The sequence below is a fragment of the Aquarana catesbeiana genome, linkage group LG06 (assembly GCF_042186555.1).
Source record: "Aquarana catesbeiana isolate 2022-GZ linkage group LG06, ASM4218655v1, whole genome shotgun sequence".
Taxonomy (NCBI): Eukaryota; Metazoa; Chordata; class Amphibia; order Anura; family Ranidae; genus Aquarana; species Aquarana catesbeiana.
In genome coordinates, this window is record NC_133329.1 from 108702713 (window position 1) to 108720513 (window position 17801).

General features: G+C 47.4%; 1 protein-coding gene across 2 annotated transcripts in view; it reads right to left on the reverse strand.

Annotated features, from left to right (window-relative positions):
* The window catches only part of LOC141148854 (uncharacterized), a 98964-nt gene that overhangs the window by 37770 nt on the left and 43393 nt on the right, over positions 1-17801 (reverse strand). Inside the window, exons 1-2 of one of the 2 annotated variants that reach the window (XR_012245255.1) lie at positions 4586-5975; positions 4264-4324 (exon numbers count right to left, since the gene is read on the reverse strand). Coding sequence is in view for 1 of the 2 variants with exons in the window: in XM_073636655.1 (XP_073492756.1) it covers positions 10972-11027 (56 nt within the window). In the remaining variant the exon portion in view is untranslated. Of the gene's footprint in view, positions 1-4263; positions 4325-4585; positions 5976-10971; positions 11028-17801 lie in introns of those variants that run through there. The other variant, XM_073636655.1, reaches the window with a different exon arrangement.

The following is a 17801-nucleotide window of genomic DNA, read 5'->3' on the forward strand; positions in this document are numbered from 1 at the left end:
GGAAGCCGCTACCCCTGCCTCAACGACTACCCCAGGACCCAGCTCACCAGTCGCTCCTCGAGGCCGCGGTCGGGCTTAACTGCTCGCCCTAATTTCCGAACCCATAGGGGAAAGAATACCAGTCTGGTAAGCCAGTGAGGAATGCAAGTAGTGTGCCTGTAGGGGAGGTGATGCCTGTGGCCACTAAAGGGGATAATATAGTTGTGCCAGTTAAAGCAAGCGCCAAGCGCAATTATATCCCAGCCGAAGAGTGCTCTACCATAATGGTATCAGACGGTCCGTCTGATGGGCTATCGGAACTGTTTTCGGACACTTTGCCCTGTACCAGGAAGTGGAGTGACAGTGATGAGCAGCCAATGAGTGATGTGCAGGAGGGTGAAGTTCTACTGCTGCTAATGTGAAAATTAAGCTGTCTGCCAATGCAGCTCCGCTGATCAGTATCACCAGATCTTTTGAGGAAGATTGTTCGGCTTAATGGGTTCCCAAAGTTTGCCCTATTACGCCCATGATTGTAATTAAGCCTGATCATAAGCCAGATGTGGTTGCTGGGTGCTCGGTTCAGTGTGCTCCAGACGCCCGGGTCCTACCCGGATATGGAGAACTTAAGACATTGCCTCGGCTGTCCAAGATACAGCGGATCATAATAAAGAAGGTAGCAGAGGAATACGGGTACCTATACCCTTACATACCTGCTCACCTGGAATAGGAAATCTTGGAGAAAGAAACCCAATGGGTGGATGAAGCTGTGCGCAGTTTCCTCCGGATCCCCCTCAAATTAGACTTTTTGAAATGGTCACCCAAGGTGGCCGAAAGATACACCTGGGGCTATGGCCGTAAGATTAACTTGGACAGTGTAGTTATCCATAGGCCAGACCGAATGGATATTAAACGCTTTGTCACTACGATGGATGCAAAGGGAGAGACCTTGATCTTGCCCGCTCCCGGGTACTATTGGTGAATACCATACAGATGCACATATTTTTTTTCTTTCCTTGTGGATTACAAATGTGTGTTGTGTGACCAAGGACGCTACGCTGATAGCCACTTCACACTCACATACAAGTTGTTGCTAGTGGAGAATATTCCAGAGGGCTGTACTGCTAAGATTGTGCTGGACTGAATGCTGCCAGCAGATACAGGGAGTGCCCACCTGAGCCACATCGGTTAATGTTGAAGTTGCTGGGGTGCTCCACCCTGAAAAGTGACCTGTGATCTTCAGCAGGTTGTTGTTCTTCAATTGAAGAAGGAAATCTTCTCAGTCCCTGGCTGTCATACGGACAGATTGAGGACATCTTTGCAAGGGGACCTATGTCCCAGAGTGCGGTCCCTTGCACCATGGCCTGGCTGCTTGCTACTTAAATGCATCTGTGCCTCTTGTCCCCGGAGTTGTCACTAAAGGAGGGAGACTGCTGGGAATGTTGTCCACCCCAAGTGAAATTGATGGACTGTGACAGGTCATGGACACTGGGTGTGTAGTTAGGTAGAATAGGCTGTGGCAAAGGGGCAAATTCTTACCTTTCTTTGAATAATGGACTCATCTATGCATCAGGACTGTTACTTGATTACTTGATGAAACCATAACAAAGTTTATACTTGATTAGGAAAGGGGGTGGCATTCTCGGCTGAGAATGGGGCCTGCTTTCATTATGTATATAATGCAGATATTTTCTAGGGTGTATTTACACTGCTATTCTGTCTTCAGCTGAGGACAATTGAAAAGCATTTAATCACGTATGTATATATTGCACCATGTTATTATAGGATGTTATTATTTGCATTGCTGTTTAATTTCTTTCAGGTGTGGCTGCTTTGGTACGTCTTCCTTGGACAAGGAGAGACAGGGACCTAACCTGATGACAACATTAACCCTTTTATATCTCCTTATCACTGTATGTATATATTAGCTAGACCAAAATAAGGTCATTGGTTGTGCCTATCTTAAATATTTGGGTGATACATTGCCTTCAATGTTGTACATAAAAGCGTTTAATATTTCTTTGTCATAGGTGATATACCATTTCATGTGTCTAATACTATGTTTATACCTTGTGGTACGCCACATGTATTATTGTTACTCTTTCCCTGTTTACCCATCCATCCCAGTTTTGCCAGGACATTCGCTCTCAGGCTTGAGAGCTTAAATTATTTTTTCTGCAAACTCCGAGACGTAGTTTTGTAGGGAGGGGAAGGCTGTAGCACCCTGGTGTTTAGGGGTTGCTCCTACATTTACCTGCCAGGAATAGCTACCTTGGCGAATTGTTGAGGATTAATTGATTTCATTTTAATTGCTGCACTTCTTTCTTTTGCAGCTGAGTGGCCGGGCACTTGGTGGGATTAGATAAGACAAGGGCACTGCAAGGTCAGATTATGGGTATATGGGGTGTCTCAGCCAATGGACAGGGGTTTCCTTAAATCCCTTGGCCTGCTGGGAGAACCTATATATTTGGGCGGCGTCAGGTGATCAGTGTTCTGTGCCACCTGGATTGCTGTCTGGGTGGATGTGTGTTGTATTGCCTGGGCTGCTAGGCCAGAGTTTGGGCCTATCCCGGGCACATCTGGCTGCTAGGCTGTCTGAGGACCTATCCAGAAGCAAGAGAGCAGCTCAAGGTTGGGACTGCGGCTTGCAGTCCAATCAGAAGTGACGGTTATGCCGGCCGAAGAACCTGTCATGGTCGGAGGTAGAGGGGAAGCTGTCGCCATTAAGGGACCTTATTACCAGGGACCACAGTGATTAGCTGAAGCAAGTACCGGAGCGGAATTCTCACCAACTGGGGATGGTGAAGAATCGGGATACTGCAGCAGGTGTCAAGACAGGGACCCAGTCAGTGGAGGTGACGCTTGCAGAGCAGACTTGTGTGTCAAGCGAGGGACCGAGCAGGCCAGTGGGGTGACACTTGAGAAGTATCTTGGATGTAAAGCTTGGGACCCAGCAGGGATAAGGGAGTGACGCTTGAGGAAGATACTGAGCGAGAAGGTTGGAAGAGCTCAGGAGATCCAGTGGCAGTGGATCAGCAAGTCTAGTGAGAGAGACTGGGAACTCAGTTGAGTGAAGATCTACAACAGGAGATTGTAGAGGAAGTGAAATAGTTCATTGTGACCTTTGTTAGGAACTGTTCAAGATTGTTGCATAGGAGACAGTGTGTCTACACATGCAGATGTGGTGTCCAGCTGGGTGCCTTTCCATGCATGGCTGTCTACCTATAGAAGTCTCGGAATCTGCCAATTAACATTGCAACTACTAAAAGGATGTCCTGGCCCTAACCCTCTCTCCCAAAGTTCTGTTCAAGAGAAATAAAAAATCTCTTTGCATTCAAGAAGTGTCTGGCGCCCAATTAATTTACCTTGCATTACACCCACTATGCCTTACAACCCACCACATACAGAAGGATGTCAGTTATCTCTGGCCCTGGAGGTTCTCATTAGACTGAAGGAGGCCGGAGACCTTGCTACAATAGCATGCAATGCCAAGCTGAGGTTTCCAAAGCAAGTGGTATGGACTCCAGAGAGGAAGCTATCATTTTGCACCTGTACAAATCATTAGAAAGACCTCATCTGGAATATGCAGTTCAGTTTTGGGCACCAGTTCTGAAAAAGGATATCAGGGAACAGGAGAAAGTGCAGAGAAGGGCAATCAAAGTGATAAGGGGCATGGAGGAGCTCAGCAAAGAGGATAAATTAGAGGAACTGAATTTATTCTTTTGAGAAGAGGAGATTAGGGGGGATATGATCAACATTATGTACCAATGCATAAGGGGTCCATATAGTGAACTTGGAGGGTTATTTACGAAAGGCAAATCCACTTTGCATTACAAGTGCAAAGTGCACTTGAAATTGCACTGAAAGTGCACTTGGAAGTGCAGTCACTGTAGATCCGAGGGGGACATGCAAGGAAAATAAAAAACAGCATTTTAGCTTGCACATGATTGGATGATAAAATCAGCAGAGCTTCCTCTCATTTCAGATCTACCCCTCAGATTTACAGCGACTGCACTTCCAAGTGCACTTTCAGTGCAATTTCAATTGCACTTTGCACTTGTAGTGCAAAGTGGATTTGCCTTTCGTAAATAACCCCCTCGATGTTGAGTTCACGTTAAGGTTATCAAGGACAAGGGGGCACTCTTTACGTCTAGAGGAAAATAGATTTCATCTCCAAATTCGGAAAGGTTTCTTCACAGTTAGAGTTGTGAAAATGTGGAATAGACTCACTCAAGAGCTTTTCTGGCCAGCTCAGTAGATTGCTTTAAAAAATTGACAGTTACTTACCGATAACTGTTTTTCTAGGATATCTTCCAGGACGGCATAACCTGAGAGATGACTGGTCCACCTGACAGGAAACAATCAACATACAAGGTTAAAAGGCCCCTCCCTTCCCCCTGTACCTCAGTTCTCCCAAAGTAATAGGTTATCCGGGTGACAGAGAGAAACTCTTCCCGTAGTACTTATATTAAAACATGGGTGGGAAGTAGGCCTGCCGTCCTGGAAGATATCCTAGAAAAACAGTTATCGGTAAGTAACTGTCAATTTTCTCTAGTCATCTTCCAGGACGGCATAACCTGAGAGGATGGACAAGGAGTTCAAGGCCTACCTCAGGGCGGGACCACCGCTTGTAGCACCTTCCTTCCAAATGTCAGATCCTGGGGCGACAGCAGTTCCACTCTATAGTGTTTCAAAAAGGTATCCTGCTTCGCCCAAGTGGCTGTGCGACAGACCTGTTCTATCGAGGCCCCAGCTCTCTCTGCCCAAGAGGCCGCCAAGGATCTTGTTGAGTGGGCCTTAAGGTTCCCTGGTACTGGGGAACCGGTCTGCTCATAGGCCAATGTTATTGTCTGCCTAATCCACCTAGCCACAGTAGATTTAGACGCCTGCCCTCCCTTTCTAGGACCGCTAAATAAAACTAAAAGATGATTCGACTTTCTGTAGTCCTTTACTCTATCTAGATATGTCAATAAACATTTCCTGACATCTAATAAATTAAATTTCCTCTCCTTCTCATTTTTAGGATTATCACAGAAGGAGGGTAAAGTGATCTCCTGAGATCTATTAAACTTAGATGCGACCTTGGGAAGATATAGTGGGTCCTGTCTAAGAACCACTCTATCCTCCAGAATCAACAGAAAAGGCTCCTTAACTGTCAGGGCCTGTAGGTCGCTCACCCTTCTGGCCGTGGTTATGGCCAACAGAAACGCTAACTTAAGAGTCAAAAACTTAACTGAAATCTCTTGCGCTGGTTCGAAGGGCGCTTTCGTCAGCGCCTCCAAAACCAGAGATAAATTCCATGGAGGAAATACATTCATTCTGACAGGGGTTACCCTCTCCCTTGCCAGAAGAAATCTCTTAATCAGAGGTTCTAGTGCGAGCCTCTGATCCAAAAATACAGATAACGCTGCTATCTGTATTCTCAAGGTGTTCGGGGAAATCCCCTGATCCACCCCTGCTTGCAAAAATTCCAGTACCACTGGTACTGAAGGGTAAGACACCTCCTTATCACGGCACCACTGTGAGAAGCAATTCCACACCTTGGAGTAGATCCTCCTGGTGACCAGCTTCCTGCTGCCCAAGAGGGTCTCAATTACCCTATCAGAGCACCCCTTACCCCTAAGGATCTCCTCCTCAAGAACCATGCCGTCAGTTTGAGGAATCCCGGGTCGGGGTGGAGGACTGGCCCCTGTAGGAGAAGATCTCGTCTGATTGGAAGACGGAGCGGAGGAGAAATTGACCACTTTTTCAGAGTGGCAAACCAGGTCCTTTTTGGCCACCATGGGGCTATAAGGATCAGTCCGCAATCTGAGCGGGCCAATTTTTGTAAGACCCGTGGTATTAAGACTAGTGGGGGAAAAGCGTATGCTAGATGGAAGTCCCAGTCCTGAGACAGAGCGTCCACTCCCTGGGTTCCCCCTTCTGTTGAGAGAGAAAAAACGATCCACTTTTTTGTTCCCTCTGTGGGCAAAAAGATCTATATCCGGAGTCCCGAACATCTGTCTTATCTGGAGAAAGACCTCCTGATTTAACTCCCATTCCCCTTGAAGGATGGGTTGCCGGCTTAAGAAGTCTGCTACCACATTGGCGGTTCCTCTTATGTGAACTGCCGATATGGACTGAAGATTCTCTTCGGCCCAGTTTAGGATGTTCAGGACTAGACTCAGTAGTTTCCTGGATCTGGTGCCCCCGACGATTCAGGTAAGAGACCGTTGTCACATTGTCTGACAGGACTTGGATCTCCAAGCCCTGAATCCTGTCTCCAAAGGATACTAACGCCTGGCCCACCGCCAAGAGTTCTCTGTGGTTGGAGGATGCCCCTGCCTGAGAAGGCGTCCAGGCCCCCTGTGCCTGAGCGCCCCAACCCCAAGCGCTTGCATTGGTAGTGACTCTTGTGGGATTCCACTGGTCCCAGGGTAAGCCCACCCTGAGCTTGTCCTGATCCAGCCACCAATCTAGGGAGGTCCTTACTCTTGTTGGAATAGACACCCTTGCATCCAATGACTCTCTCCTTTTGTCCCAGGAGGACAAAAGGAAGAACTGCAGCTCCCTGGAGTGGAGCTGAGCCCAAGGAACCGCTGGAATACACGAGGTCATTAGACCTAGGACCCTCATGATATGCCTGCGAGAGCACTCCCTGGTTTCTTTTAAAGAGGATACTGCTGTAACCACCTTTAATCGTTTTTCCTCTGGAAGAAACAGTTTCTGAACCTCTGTATCCACCAGATATCCCAGGAACACTTTTATTTGGGACGGTGCCAGAGAAGATTTCTCTCTGTTTACTATCCAGCCCAAGGACTCCAGAGTGAAAATCACTCTGCCTACGTCTATCTCCACCTGCTCTAGGGATTGCCCGTATACCAAAAGGTCGTCTAGGTAGGGTATAAGGGACACCCCCTGTAGGTGTAGGTAAGCTACAACCTCTGCCAGGACCTTTGTGAAGATCCTTGGGCTTGCAGCTAATCCAAAAGGAAGAGCTCGGAATTGCCAATGCTGAATCCCTTCGCTCGTAAGGACTGCGAATCTCAGCAGGGACTGGTGTTCCCTGGTGATCGGGATATGAAGGTAAGCATCCCTTAGATCTATCGTGGCTAAGATCGCACCTCTTAATAGGTGCCTGCGCACCGTGTATATACTCTCCATCCGGAAGCTCTTTTGTCGCAAAAACCTGTTCAACTTCCTGAGATTTAATATCAGGCGAAATTTCCCTGACTGTTTTTGAACGACAAATACATGGGAATAAAACCCTTGGTAAAGCTCTTCCGGTGAAACGGGGATGATCACCTCCTGGAACACCAATCCCTGCAAGCTGTCCAACAGCCCTGCAGCTTTTGAAGTTTCCTTGGGGAGACGGGTCAGAAAAAAGTTGAGGGGGAGGGGACAGAAACTCCAAACGATATCCCTCTGTTACAATCTGCAAGATATAGGGGCTTTCGGAGATTCTCTTCTACTGAGGGACAAAGTGGGACAATCTCCCCCCTACCCTGATGCTGGCGTCACTTAGACTGCTTGGTGGCGTCTTTAGGTCCAGAAAAGAGTAGACTACCTTTTTGTGCGCTCTTTCCCTTTCCCCACCTCCTATTCGCATCCTTTTTTCCTTTGAATTGACCCTGGTTAACGGAGGGACGAAAAAACTTCCTGCCCCTTGCTCCTTTAGCTTTGACCGGGAACTTTTTTCCCTTTTCTGCTGACCTTGACAGCACCTAAACCAGGCCAGGTCCAAAGAGTTGTGAACCTTCAAAGGGCAAACCACATAGCCTTGATCTAGACATATGGTCCCCTTCCCATGATTTGACCCAGACTGCCCTTCTTGCGGAGTTAAGGAGGGCCGCAGATTTGGCTGTGTTCCTGACTCCACAGCCGCATCTGCCAAATATGCCACAGCCTTACCTATTATTTCTAAGGAGTCTGTGATTTCTTTGGAATCACTGCCTTTAGAAACATGGTTAGAAAGTCTGCCTAACCATGCGTCCACGTTTCTTGCCACGCATGCTGATGCCAAAGCAGGAGCCATGGCAGCCGCATTGGAATCCCATGCTCTGCGCAAAAGCGCCTCCGCCCTTTTGTCCATTTGGTCTTTTAGGTTCCCTGAATCCTCAAAAGACAAGTCAGATTTTTTAGAAACCTGCGACAGGGCTGCGTCCAACTTAGGGGTTTTAAAGAATTTCTGCTCTTCTTCCTCCCCAAAAGGAAACCTTCTCTTCCAAGTTTTGAGTCTAAGAACCTTTCTTTCCGGGTCTTTCCACTCTCTCAAAATCACCTCCTTTAGAGCCTGATGAACTGGGAACACCCTGGACTGAGGCTTTCCCAAACCCCTGTACATCTTGTCCCGGGCCGACGCCTGAACCAGAGGTTCTGGGATATCCTCAGAGGCATAGATCGCCCTAAGTAACTGCCCCATGTCTTCCACGGGAAAGAGGTGGCTACTAGTTCTAGGACTGTCACTATCCTGGCTGTCAGCGTCTGTGTCTACACCTTCCTCTAATGAGTCCTCCTCTGACTCCTCTGGGTCCTCAAACTCCTCAACTCCTGAAGTGACAGAGGAAGGGGGTCCTTGCAAGGTTTTCTGACCCCTGTCTGAAAAACCTCCCTGAGAGGAAGTGCCTTCTCTAGAGGACAGGATTTCTCTATCCTCCGCTTTAGGTGCTATAGCAGTCTTAATAGACTGGAGGGTAGAAAGCATCTCCGACTGTACCGCAAGGAAGTCCCTCATAACCTGTGAGGTTTCCTTACTAGACAGTTTTTGTATGCACCTATAGCAAAAAGGTTTCCCATGGTCCTGTGGGAGCTTATCATTACAATTCCCACATCTTTTTGACCTGGGAGGGGGGGGATTTTTGCCCTTCATCTTGTGAGCCCCTTGAGCAGAGCTGCCAGGATCTAGGGAGACAAAAAAGACAAAGTCCAAACTTTAACCAGTTTCCTAAGACTTTCTGTCTGTGTCTCTCTCTCTCACTCCCCCCCCTATGGTGTAGGTAAGACCCCTCTTACTTCACCAAAAAAAAAACAGAAGAGGACTCACCACCACTGGCCTCTTCCTGGGCTAAGGTTGCAGCTGTTACCTCCTCTCCATCCATATCTGCTGCTTTGTGAGGTTTTCTGACCTCAAGAGGAGTATCATGAGGCCTCCTGCTTTTCCCTGGAGCGCTGAGTGTCTTCTCCTATACACAGATGATCGGCGCCATTTTGTTGGAGAGCCACTGTCTGAGGGAGGATTTTGGCCTCTAGTGTCTGAATCCGCCATTTTGGCATAGACCGGAAGTCGGAAGTTACAGCGCCCGGAACCGGAAATGCCGCCATCTTACTCCACCCTGGGAAGCCTGCTCCAAACACAGGAGCTTCAGCATTCCCTATGAAGTCCAGGACCTCCACCAGCCCTACAAGGCACCAAGGTACCGACCTGGCTGGCGTCCTCTACCCCCTCTGTGGCCTAGACACCAGCCTGAGCTCCAGTTCCTTCATCACCTCCGTACCTGACTGGGTGGAAGGAAAAAGCATGAGGTATGTGCTCACAGGAGTTCCGGGCTACCCCTCTGTACCCGGGAGACTCCTTGCCGGGGAAGACTCTCTCCCCCGGCCATTGGGGGGACCCCCTGAGAAGGACAGGGCCATGGCTGGACCCGCCGCCCTCCCCGGCTTTGGCGTCCAGCCCTCAGGGGGGGGACCATCCGCTCCTAGCTTCAGGTCTGAGAAAAAACAACAAACGTTTCGCTGCCGGGAAACACAATCAAGAACTGAGGTACAGGGAGAAGGGAGGGGCCTTTTAACCTTGTATGTTGATTGTGTTTCCTGTCAGGTGGACCAGTCATCTCTCAGGTTATGCCGTCCTGGAAGATGACTAGAGAAAAAATGCCTAGATTCTTTCCTAAGTAAAGTTGATCTAGGGAATATCCAGTTGCCTCTGAGGGGATCAAGAAGAATTTTTTTCTCTGCTGTAGCAAATTGGAGCATGCTTTGCTGGGGTTTTTTCGCCTTCCTCTGGATCAACTGTGGGTATAGGATTGTGTATATGGGATTGTATGATTTTTTTTTTTCTCTTTATTGGTTGAACTAGACGGACTTGTGTCTTTTTTCAACCTGACTAACTATATGACAGCTGTCACCCACCAGCTTCCATGCAACATTCTTCTGTGATAAAAAAAGATCTTTTTTAAGGTCAGCTTCCATGCCCTTCAGCAAATATCTTTCAATCTGGATTCCTTCAGGCCCTCAGCCAAACACCTGCTGAGGCCCAACAGAAGCTCTTTAGTACACAGGCTGCATCCCAGGGGCAGCAGCCCCAGGACAAGAACACTCTGGGCAAGCCTCCCAAACAGTTATCTTCTCCCTCAGCCACATTCTGGGTGCCCCTCCCAGGGTTCAGCTGAGAGCAAAAAAATATTCATAACTTCAGTAGCTGGCCTTCCCATTCCATCTCTGGAAGGTTTTACTAGAGGCAGGTGGGAGCAATCAACCACCAAACCACCAAAATTTCCCCTTGAGAGGAGTTGATCTAATGATCACTCCTCTCTAATGGGATATAGGTAAATTTTTGTTCGATCAGCACTGTAGCCAATCGGCTGCAGCGCTAAGCAGTGTATTTTGACAGCGGAGGCGCCCTGCTGTCATAATACAATAGCGCAGCGGGGAGAATTCCCTATCCACCTCACTTGTGTTTGATCAGCCAACTTTGGCTTCCACTGGAAACCCATGTAACGGTGACAGCAAAGGAGCACAACTGGGAGACAGGAATATAAGGTTGTCACCTTATAACAGGAAGTGCCAAGGCAAGGACCTTCATGGCAGGATCACCAAGTTTATTTTAATAAAAACTGCAGATTTACAAATAGTGAAAATAACTTTTAAATTACTTGAGTACATTAAACCTTTAATGTGGTTTTAGCATTTTGGAACACAGATACTTTAGCAACCAACTTTTATTTTCTAATCTATGCTAGGAAAATAAAATAAGAATACTGAGGAGTTATGAGAGGTAAAAAAGACCAGTGTACTTACAGATGATGGGTTTCCTGGGGGTCCTTCAGGACACTCCTGAGAGAGGGAGTCTCCATCTAATTAGGACAAAATCACAATATGAGTATAGTACACAATACTGGAAGCAGCAAAAATATTATTTTTTATAACAGCTTACCTGTAAAATCCTTTTCTTTTGATGTACATCACGGGACACAGAGCCTCAGTAATTACTGATGGGTTATATAGGGTATCACTAGGTGATTGGGCACTGGTCACACCCTAAACAGGAAGTCCAACCCCCTATATAATCCCTCCCCTTGCAGGGATACCTCAGTTTTTTAGCAAAGCAATATAAGTCTATTAGACGAGGGGCGGGACCTCTGTGTCCCGTGATGTACATCCAAAGAAAAGGATTTTACAGGTAAGCTGTTATAAAAAATCCTATTTTCTTTCTCGTACATCATGGGACACAGAGCCTCAGTAATTACTGATGGGATGTCCCAGAGCAATGCTACCTGAGGGGAGGGGAACCACAACCAAGTAGAGTGTAATCAGACCTGAGGACTTTGTACCGCTGCCTGCAGCACACTACGCCCAAAGGCGATATCCTCATGCCTTCTCACATCCACCTGATAAAATCTAGTGAATGTATGGACTGAAGACCAGGTTGCGGCCTTGCAGATTTGAGCCATAGAGGCCCGGTGATGCACTGCCCAAGAAGCACCAATAGCCCTTGTGGAATGTGCCTTGATCTGAAATGGAGGAATCTTCTGTTTCAAACCGCAAGCCTGAATAATCAATTGTCGAATCCATTTAGAAATGGTAGCTTTTGACGCTGCCTGTCCTCTATTGGGACCCTCTGGCAGCACGAACAAAACACCCATTTTGCGAATTTGAGCAGTTGCTTCCAGATAGGTCTTGACTGCTCTTACGACATCCAAAGAATGTAGTGACCTTTCTTCCGAAGAACAGGGATCTGGAAAAAAGGAAGGCAGAACAATGTCTTGGTTTAGATGAAAATCTGAAACCACCTTCGGTAAAAAAACTAGGATGAGCGCGCAATACCACTCTATCCTTGTGTACAATCAAATAAGGCTCTTTACAGGAAAGAACTGCTAATTCTGATACTCTTCTAGCAGAAGAAATGGCTACCAGAAAAATGTACTTTTTTGTCAACAAGACCAAGGGAATCTGACGTTATGGTTCAAAAGGCTGTTTCTGTAACACAGACAAAACCAAATTCAAGTCCCAGGGGTTTAGGGGCGCCTTAACCAGAGGATTAAGACGCGTTACCCCCTGCATAAAGTTTTGGACCAAAGAATGTGAAGCAAGTGGCCGTTGAAATAATACTGATAAGGCCGAGACCTGGCCCTTGATGGTACTCAAGGCCAGCTTTATCTCTAATCCCAATTGTAGAAATCAAGAATTCTACCAATCACATATTTTCTGGGATGCCAACCCCTGGATTCACACCAGGATACATAAGCTTTCCAGACTCCATGATAAATTACTCTGGAAGCTGGCTTCCTTGCATTGATCAAGGTAGATATCACAGGACCTGAAAGCCCACGATTCTTCAGAATGTGGGTTTCAATAGCCAAACCGTCAAATTTAGCGTTTGTAAGGCAGGATGGAACACTGGACCTTGAGATAACAGGTCTGGGCGTAACGGTAGGGTCGATGGGGAACCCACCGTCATCCTTACTATTTCTGCATACCACGTCCTCCTGGGCCAAGCGGGGGCTACCAGAAGTACTGACTTCCTTTCCTGCCTGATCCTGCAAAGGAGTCGTGGCAGTAGCAGAATAGGCGGGAATGCATAAATCAGTGAGAACCGAAGCCACGGAATCACCAACACATCTGTCCCGCATGCAAGAGGATCCTTTGCCACAAATCTGTCTATCTTTTTGTTAAATCGGGATGCAAAGAGATCTACATCTGGAACCCCCCATCTTTGGCATATGGCCCAAAAGACGTCGTGATGCAGAGGCCATTCCCCTGGGAGTAACTGCTGGCGACTTAAATAGTCCGCCTGCCAGCTCTCTATCCCTGGAATGAAGACTGTCGATATGCATGGCACCTGCTGCTCTGCCCAGACTAAGATCTGGTTCCCCTCTCTTTGAGCAGCTCGGCTCCTGGTGCCTCCCTGATGATTGATATAAGCCACTGCTGTGGCATTGTCGGACTGGATCCTGACTGGGCAACCCTGTAGCCTGAGAGTCCAGGCTTTTAGAGCTAGATATGCCGCACGGATCTCCAGAATGTTGATGGGTAGAGTCCTCTCAGTTTTGGACCATACCCCTTGGACCACAGACTGTTCCAGAACTGCTCTCCAACCCGAAAGACTGGCATCCGTTGTTACCACCATCCAGGTGACCGGTAGAAAGGATTTCCCTTTCTGCAAGCTTTCGGGTATTAACCACCAATTGAGGCTCTGATGCACTGCATGAGACAGGTGCATCGGAAAATCTAATGCCTGAACCCTCTTGTTCCAGGCCGACAGGATACTGTGTTGCAACAGTCCTGAATGAAACTGAGCATAGGGAACTGCTTCGAACGAAGCTACCCTCTTTTCCAGCAGCCTCATACAAAGGCGGATAGAAGGACCCTTCTTGGTCCTGACTACCGGAATCAGCTCCCTTAAGGCAGTGATCTTTGCCTGAGGTAAAAATACCTTCTTCCTGGCTTGTATCTATGATCAGACCCAAATACTCCAGTCTTCTTACTGGTTTTAGGAAAGATCTATCTAGGTTGAGGATCCAACCTAGGTGTTCCAGATACTTGACTGTGGTCCTCAAGTTTCCGTTCAAACAGGCTACCGACCGGTCTATCAAGAGCAGGTCGTCTAGGTATGCTATGACAGTTATACCTTGAACCCTTAATCTGGCCAGAGGAGGAGCCAAGACTTTTGTAAACACTTGAGGTGCAGTGGTTAGTCCGAAAGGCAGAGCCACAAACTGGAAATAGCGCCCTCCTATCTCGAAGCGTAAGAACTTTTGATGAGCAGGAAAAATGGGCACCTGCAGATATGCACCTCTGATGTCTATCGATGCCAGAAATTCTCCGCCCTGCAGGATGGAGACTACTGTCCGAATTGATTCCCTGCGAAAGGACCGAATCCTTAGGAATCGAATTAAGATCCCTTAGATCCAGAATGGGTCTGACATCCCCATCTGGCTTTTGGACCGTAAAAGTTTGGAATAGAAGCCCAATCCTTGATCCTTCGTGGGAACCACCATAATGACCTCTTGCGACAAAAGCCGCTCTAACGCTAGAAGGAGCGACTGCTTTTTCTCTGGATCTCTGGGGACATTTGATCTGAGGAAACGAGGAGAGGGAAATTCGTGGAACTCCAGTTTGTAACCTAAGGTTACCGTGGAGATTACCCATCTGCCCTGAAATCCTCCTGCCAGAGCTTTTGAGAACTGTAGCAGTCTTACCCCCACTCGAGCGAGTGGGGGCGCCCCTTCATAAAGAGGCCTTAGAGTCCTGTCTAGCAGGCTTCTTCCCCCAGGACTTCTTTGTCCCTGTGGTTGACTCTTGCCGTTTGAAAGAGGGACGCTTACTCCTCTTCTTAACAGGTAAGAGTGCTCTCCCACTAGAGAACCTTTGGATATAATTATCCAAGTCTTCTCCAAACAACCTTGCACCATGAAATGGAAATCCAGCCTGAAGTTTCTTACATGGTGCTTCAGCTGACCAATCTTTGAACCATAAGATTCTACGCATATGCACCAACCCAAGTTAAAGACGAGGGGTTTGCATGATAGAATCTCTAATGGCGTCAACAGCAAAACATAAGGCCGCTGGACGGTTAGCCAACCCCTGGGCCTGCTGTTTAGGTAGAACCTTGATGACCTGCTTAACATGGTCTCTTAAGTATTGAGAGACTCCGATCGCTGCCACTGCAGGTTGAACTACTGAACCTGCTAAGGAGAAAATATCCTTCAATAGGGATTCCATCTTTTTATCCACAGGATCCCTGAGCATCTGAGCATTGTCTACAGGACAAGTCAGACTTTTATTTACAGAGGAAATGGCGGCATCAACGGCCGGTATCCCCCACATCTTTATAAACATTTCTTCCATAGGATAAAGTGTTGAAAACTTTTTAGGCGGAAAAAACGTTTATCTGGGTGATCCCACTCAGAATAAATGAGCTTTTTCAAGTAAATTATGAACAGGAAAAGCATGTGTTTGAGGAGGCTTCAGTGACCCCAAAGAAGTAGAGGGTTCTTTACCTGATTCAGATACGGGTACTTTAAATGTGGAGCGGACCAATCCAGCAAGGATCTGTACTAAGACTTTCTCATCCTGAGTAGCGAAGAGGGCCCTTATCCACTTGATTCCTCAGAGAAGGAATCATCCGTCCCATCCCGATCCTCTGAAAGGGATTTTTCTCCCCTATCCCAGAGCTCCTCTCCTGAGGGTCCCGGGTAACAGAGGAAGACCTAGTGCGTTTTTCTTCCACTGAGTGAAGATGCATTTACTGCCATTAATCTTTCCTCTAAACCATTAATGGTTGAGGAAAAAAACCTCCTGTGTAATGTATACAGGGGCTGAAGTGCCAGAAGCAGGTGTAGCCCCTGACCCCAATGGCTCTCCCTGGCTAGCCGTCCCTGGCCCCTAAGGGGGGGAAAGTGCCGCAGAAAGGGAGTCCTCAGAACCTGAAGGAGATCCCCTAGAGCCTCTGGTTCTTGGGGTATTTGAACCTCTTCTACCCATAGTGCAAAGCAACAAGGTGGAGGTATCACAAAATGAACACTGACTGCTGAGCGATGTAGTCCGGCAAAAGCCCTGCTACCAAATGCCCAGTCTGGTGTTTCCTTAGTAAATGCTGCCTAGGAGAATGCCTGTGTCCCACCTTACATGCGACCATCAGCTCTGTGTCCCTCCAAAGGCTGTGCGCACCTGTAAAGTGTGCTTCTTATAGCCTTGCAGCCGGCAATGTGGGCGTCTGAGCACGCTGGATGCCGCGCTGATGCTCCGCCCCCCCACCCCCCCTAGTTTTTTTAAAAAAAAATGTGCGCTTCCCGCGCGAGCCGTCCCTCCTGTACAAGTGTGGAGGAAAGGCTGGGGGTGGGGAAGGAAGGAGAGAGGCTGGCAGTGATGGGGCCTGCACGTGGCAATGGCGGCGGCGATAGTGCGGTATACTACTGCCTCACAGACCACCTGCGGCCTCCCCCTATTCTGGGGGGAATATCCAGAGGAGAACCCCTCATCCCATCCTACCTGGAGCTCGGCTGGAGGAGCTTGTGCAGCGTGAAACACTGAGACAGACATCAGCATGAGAAGGTATGTGCTCTTGGCAGCCCCCGGTGGTCATAATAGGCATAGCATGCATTTACTTTAAAGGAGAAACCTACTAGAATTAAAAAATTCTGTGGAATCTCCCTTACCTTATCCAGCCGCAGGGTTCTGTTATACAGACCCGATCTTCACCTCTAACGGTGGGCTCCGTTTGGAAAAACCTTCAGAGACTGGGGCCCCCTACGGATAGGGGGATCCGCAGTTTGGGGTTGTAAAGCACCCGGCCAGAAATAAGGCTAGAAAAAACATTTTCTGAAATGCGGGGTCCAGCTCTCTAAAAAGAGGAAGCGTTACAGGTAAAACCTCGTTTCTTCAGACACGAGGCCCGGGTACCATCCAATTCGGCCTAGAAAGGACACTTTGAAATGGATCCGGTTCGCCTGGCTTGCCCCAGCATAGGATATTCCCTTTGGAGCTCAGCACAGGACATCTTTACACGTCCAACACCTAAGACACTGGCGTAAAAACTGAGGTATCCCTGCAAGGGGAGGGATTATATAGGGGGTTGAACTTTCTGTTTAGGGTGTGACCAGTGTCCAATCACCTAGTGATACCCTATATAACCCATCAGTAATTACTGAGGCTCTGTGTCCCATGATGTACGAGAAAGAAATAGGTTTATGTTCACATGCTGGTGATTGTTAATTGGTCCGTGATATAAACGAAAAAAGACCAAAAATTTTGAAAAAAAAACCCCAATATTTTTTACTTTCTGCTATAAAACATATCCAATAATAAAAAAATATCAAATTTCTTCCTAAATTTTGGCCAATATGTATTCTGCTACATATTTTTGATAAAAAAAAAAACAATAAGTGTATATTGATTGGTTTGCATGAAAGTTATAGCGCCTACAAACTATGGTATATACAGTATCTCACAAAAGTGAGTTACACCCCTCACATTTTTGTAAATATTTTATCATATATCTTTTTATGTGACCACACTGAAGAAATTACACTTTGCTACACTGTAAAGTAGTGAGTGTACAGCTTGTATAACCATGTAAATTTGTTGTCCCCTCAAAATAACTCACACAGGCGTTAATGTCTAAACCTCTGGCAACAAAGTTAGTACACCCCTAAGTGAAAATGTCCAAATTGGGACCAAAGTTTCAAAATTGTGTGGCCACCATTATTTTCCAGCATTGCCTTAACCCATGCTCAATAGGGTTTAGGTCTTGTGACATGCTTGGCCAGTCCATCACCTTTACCCTCAGATTCTTTAGCAAGGCAGTGGCTGTCTTGGAGGTGTGTTTGAGGTTGTTATGTTGGAATACTGCCCTGCGGCCCAGTCTCCGAAGGGAGGGGGGATCATGCTCTGCTTCAGTATGTCGCAATATATGTTGGCATTCATGGTTCCCTCAATGAACTGTAGCTCCCCAGTGCCAGCAGCACTCATGCAGCCCCAGACATACTTCCACCACCATGCTTGACTGTAGGCAAGACACACTTGTCTTTGTACACCTCACCTAGTTGCTGCCACACACGTTTGACGCCATCTGAACCAAATAAGTTTATCTTGGTCTCATCAGACCACAGGACATGGTACCAGTAATC